This window comes from Poecilia latipinna, unplaced genomic scaffold (assembly GCF_001443285.1).
Source record: "Poecilia latipinna isolate Pla-1442-1.1 unplaced genomic scaffold, P_latipinna-1.0 Scaffold818, whole genome shotgun sequence".
Lineage (NCBI taxonomy): Eukaryota > Metazoa > Chordata > Actinopteri > Cyprinodontiformes > Poeciliidae > Poecilia > Poecilia latipinna.
In genome coordinates, this window is record NW_015113434.1 from 57,378 (window position 1) to 61,924 (window position 4,547).

General features: G+C 38.3%; 1 protein-coding gene across 4 annotated transcripts in view; it reads left to right on the forward strand.

Annotated features, from left to right (window-relative positions):
• Positions 1-3,187, forward strand: part of odad1 (outer dynein arm docking complex subunit 1) — a 10,275-nt gene extending 7,088 nt beyond the window's left edge. For 3 of the 4 annotated variants that reach the window (XM_015047276.1, XM_015047279.1, XM_015047278.1), the window contains 6 exons: positions 1,059-1,141; positions 1,329-1,500; positions 1,832-1,995; positions 2,069-2,169; positions 2,253-2,343; positions 2,470-3,187. In XM_015047276.1, the coding sequence (XP_014902762.1) occupies positions 1,059-1,141; positions 1,329-1,500; positions 1,832-1,995; positions 2,069-2,169; positions 2,253-2,343; positions 2,470-2,517 (659 nt within the window). In that variant the 3' untranslated portion in view covers positions 2,518-3,187. The remainder of the gene's footprint in view (positions 1-1,058; positions 1,142-1,328; positions 1,501-1,831; positions 1,996-2,068; positions 2,170-2,252; positions 2,344-2,469) is intronic. The other variant, XM_015047277.1, reaches the window with a different exon arrangement.
• Positions 3,188-4,547: the final 1,360 nt, after the last annotated feature.

The window sequence follows — 4,547 nt, forward strand, 5'->3', positions numbered from 1 at the left end:
AAGAAAACCAAGTACTGGTAGTTTTTCCTTACCCTGGTCCTCAAGCCACACTGTCCTACATGTTTTAGAGCAGTGGTTCTTAACCTTTTTTGAGGTACCGAACCCACCAGTTTCATATGCGCATTCACTGAACCCTTCTGTAGTGATAAATAAAATATGATTTTTTTTTTTTCCCCCAAATTAAAGACATAGGGGTGACCCAACTGGACTCTAGTTGGGTCACCCCACGATCACCAAGTCTTCTTAAAAGGTAGAGTCTCTGAGAACAGTTCTTCAAAATATAGTCAGTGTTTTCAGCAAAGTTGAGCTGACTGACCAGGAACGACCCAAGGTATTTAAAATCTGCCACAGTTTCAACAGGTTGGCCATCGAGAGAAACTGGAACCACTTTAATGTCTTGTTTAGATCATTTAATTAGCTCTACATTCTTAAGAGAATGAAAAATTTATAATAAATAATAAAGACTTTGCGGTATTCTGATTTAGTAATGTAATTATATTAGTTGTGTTACCACCCCCACGCCACTTAGAGGCAGTAGCAGGCCCGAAAAGATGCGGCTAAGGAGCAGATTTAGAAGTACACCGAAAGCTACAGAATTTGGTAAAACCGGTGAGTTTTGTTGAAGTAATTAAAGACACAAGTTCAAATCCATGCCGAGAGTTGAACTCCGTCAATCAGTGCTCCTCTGCAGCTCTGATTGGCTCAGCAATGTAACGTGATCCTCTGCAGCAACTGATAGCAAAGCGGGGCGTCATCGCGACTTTACACAAATGTGTCTTTACCTCCGCGGCAGAGGCTCCGCCGAACCTCTGAGACCGACTCATCGAACCCGTGGGGTTTGATCGAACCCAGGTTAAGAACCACTGATCTAGAGAGAAGAATAAATAATAAAGCTGCAAAAGTCCAAAGACAACTTTGAAAGCACGGAGAACTTTTTGATCAAAATTACTTTCATAGACTGCAATAAAAAATTGTACATGAATGAAAAATGTAATGCCTTTTTTGTATTTTTTATTATTGGAATAATCTTATTGATTTATTCCTCTTTTGTTGAGTAGCTAAAGACCGAAACATGGCCTTTCTCATATTCATCAATGAGCAAAACAGTGAGACTGTGAAACTGAAGGATCAGATCAACAAGGTATTTTTTTCTGGTTTGCTTTAACATTTTTTTTATATATATTTTTATTTTTATATATATTTAGTGTATCCTGCATACTTTTTTCATACACTACGACATTGTTGGTAACAAAACAAGATTGCGAAGAAACTAGAGAAGGTGTGTCTTGTTTCCTAGAGATTTGTAACAGTAAGTCTGTATGTCACAGCAGATCAAGGATGAGATGGAGAAGTTTAACCAAGAAGAACTAAAGCAAGAGCAAAAGTATCTCTCTTTGATGAAAGACATGGAAGGAAAAATAAAGGAAGCTGAATCTCAAACAGAGACTTATGCAAGCCAAGCTGACTCCATAAGCACGATTCTGGACCAAATCAAACAAGGTTCAGCAATGTTTTACTTCATTACTCTTTACATTTTATTATCTGCTTTGCTAAGATTTCTAGTACCAGATACCAACACGATGAATTTAAAGTGAATAAAATAAATCAAGCTGATGACATAAAATTAACAATTTGTAATTAAAGGTGTATGGTTTTGAGTTGTTCTCAAATCGAAATTGGTATAAAGACCCATGAAATCTTGATGAATCTAAAATAAATGTCTGTATTGAGTAAAAAATAAATAAATAAACGCAATCATTATACTGCATGTTCTGTAGAGAAATGCAAGTAGATCAAGGTAATTCTCAAACATGCACTTTTCATCCCTCAGGGGTGGACAGCATGTTCAAAGATGTGGGGTGTGACTACGCAACAGTGGAGGAAAGGCTGGGATTCACCTCCGGGATCACAGAGAGCAACATTATAACATACCTGGATCTCATAGAGGAGAAGACCAACGAGCTGCTCTCTGTGCAGGCTTTTCTCAAGTTTAAGGTTGTGCCAGTTTTGAAAGTATTATTGCTGTTTCCAGATGCTCAACCTGTAAGACATCATGTGTTTTGTACAGGAACTGAAAGACGGCTTCGATGCAGCCGATCTGGCCAGAAGCATTATAGGTCAGAAACCTGACCTCAAGCGAGATCTCAGTGCCCACACATCTATGAGCAGGTCGGCCTTGTAGTCTCCTTTGGAGATAAATCTGAGCATATAAACGCATGATACTCACGGCTCTGTTTTGTTTTACCCATCAGTTTGGAGGCTGGTCCAGAAGAGCCTCCTATCACTGATGAGGACGACCGGCCACTTTCACACGAGGAGCTTTGCAAGAAAATAATGAGACGGGTTAGTTCAATAAAGCCACAAATCTAGCCTGAAATGGCTGCAGATGACTAACATGAAGAGATGTTTCTTGTTTAGTCTTTTTCTGAACAGCTTAACTGATCTTCTTTATATGATTCCTTGATTCAGAAAACAGAATGGTCATCAAGGAGTCACACAAGCTACAAAAATCTGTAACAAGCTTTAGTGGCAAACAGCACATCCTGGAGGATGGACTCATGCGGTATAAGCAGTGTTCTGTGGAGGACCCTTAATAATTAATTTACCTTAACAAGTTCAAAACTAACATTTTCATTGTTGATGCTGCTTTTAATCAGACTTATCAGCCATTTTCCAAGAGACAGCACTGTGCATACAGCATGACCCACTCGTATTTGAAATATTCCTGAAATATCAGACAAGGTTTGTTCAATTATAAACTGACTGCTTATCAGCAGTTTCATTTCTTAATAGTTCTGCTGTGCACACAATCTGAATTCACTGAAGCAATCTTTACAGTTCCCTTTTTCCCAGTCAGACACCTGTGTCTGGTCTTTGATTAAAATCAGCAGCAAAAATATAAAAGAAAATATAATTTATGATTAACCGTATTCTTTCAGCTTCTGATTTTGTAATATTAGATTGAAACTTTAATTTAAAAAAAAAAAAAAAAAAACATTTGCAATGTTAAAGTGTGAAAATAGTAATTTACAAAGTATGTGATTGTTACATTTTTTGTAGTTGTGGGTAATATGTGTTGTAATTTTTAGCTTTGTATTAGTGTGTTTAACAATAATAATATTGTTTTTACCTTATGGAGAGATTTGTGTTCCAAATGAATTACAAAATATAAAATAACTTATAAAATGATGGCCTCATTGGTGTGTTTCCTATGATTTTGAGAAAGCAGAAGGCACGGTAAAACAATTTTTGTTTCAAAAGCAGTTTGGCTCCACCTGGTGGTGGCACAGCAAACAGACAGAAGAAAGAATGTGAGACATTGACATATAGAGAACCTTTTCAAAAACTGCAAAACAAAAGCAACTGCTAGAGTCCAATAAAGGGCAGATATAAGCATATTCTGCCAGTGGGAGTCTAATGGTGCAGGTGGTAGTGCAGAGGAACATCCACAAACATAATGAGGTCATGGTGAGATATAATATAGTTCATAGAAAGGAACTTCTCTCAGCTAACCAGATGCCCCACCTGCCTCAACTGAGTCCTCTCAATATGGATGAACAGCAAAATGTCAAGACATATCCAGGAAGTTACAACTCCGACACAAGTAGGTCTTCAAAATACACTATATAATGATCCTAAGAATACCAGCTATTTTAGTTACAAAGTGGCTTACAGATAATAAAACTTTTTGGGGGTGGCATGACGAAGCACCGATCTAAATCCCTTAGATTTTGTGAACAGAAGTGAAAAGGTGTGATAGAGCGAGGCAGCCTCCCATCCTGCCGCAGTTCCACTAGTTCTGTCAGGAGGAATGGGCCAAAATCCCAGGAAACATGGCAGAAACCTGAGCAAAGACAACACAAAATATCTGACTTAAGTCATAAATTTAAGGTGGAATTTTGCCAAATGCTAAGAAAGTTGATGTAACATCTCCTCTTTCTTTACCATTACGCTGACACTTAGGAAATACAAAATAGTTTTGGTAATCAGTCGACTCAGAACGGAGGTTTAATCTGATTTGTTGTGTGTTTTCATGCAGACTGCGTGAATATTTGATTTTAACTGTATTTATCAATAGCTGACATGATGAAGGTTTCCACATCTGTAGATCATCACAAAGGACACTTTGTGTGCAGAAACAGCCTCGGTCTTTGTCTAGCAGGGACGTCGACTCCTGTGGGCTCAGATACATCTGGGCTGGAGCCTCCTGAAGCAGAAACATGCTTTGTGGTCTCGCAAATGTTTCCTCATTCAGATAATTCCCTCCAACTTTCTCCAGACTTGAAACTATCTTTGGCAGACATTCTCACGATGGTTCTCGTCCCTTGAATCCTGCAATAAAGTTTTCCATCAAGTTACTGCTTTGTTTACTTACACCACAAACAGTTAACATACAGTCGGTCCTTGTGTCTGCGCAGTCTGTTACCTATTTGCTGTTCTACCATGCCGGGCAGATTACCATATTATAAGCAGTCAGTGTGGTTTGTTTTACCCACAGATTAAAATAAGAAAATCTCTTAAAGCCACAGCGAATGTCATGTCACCGT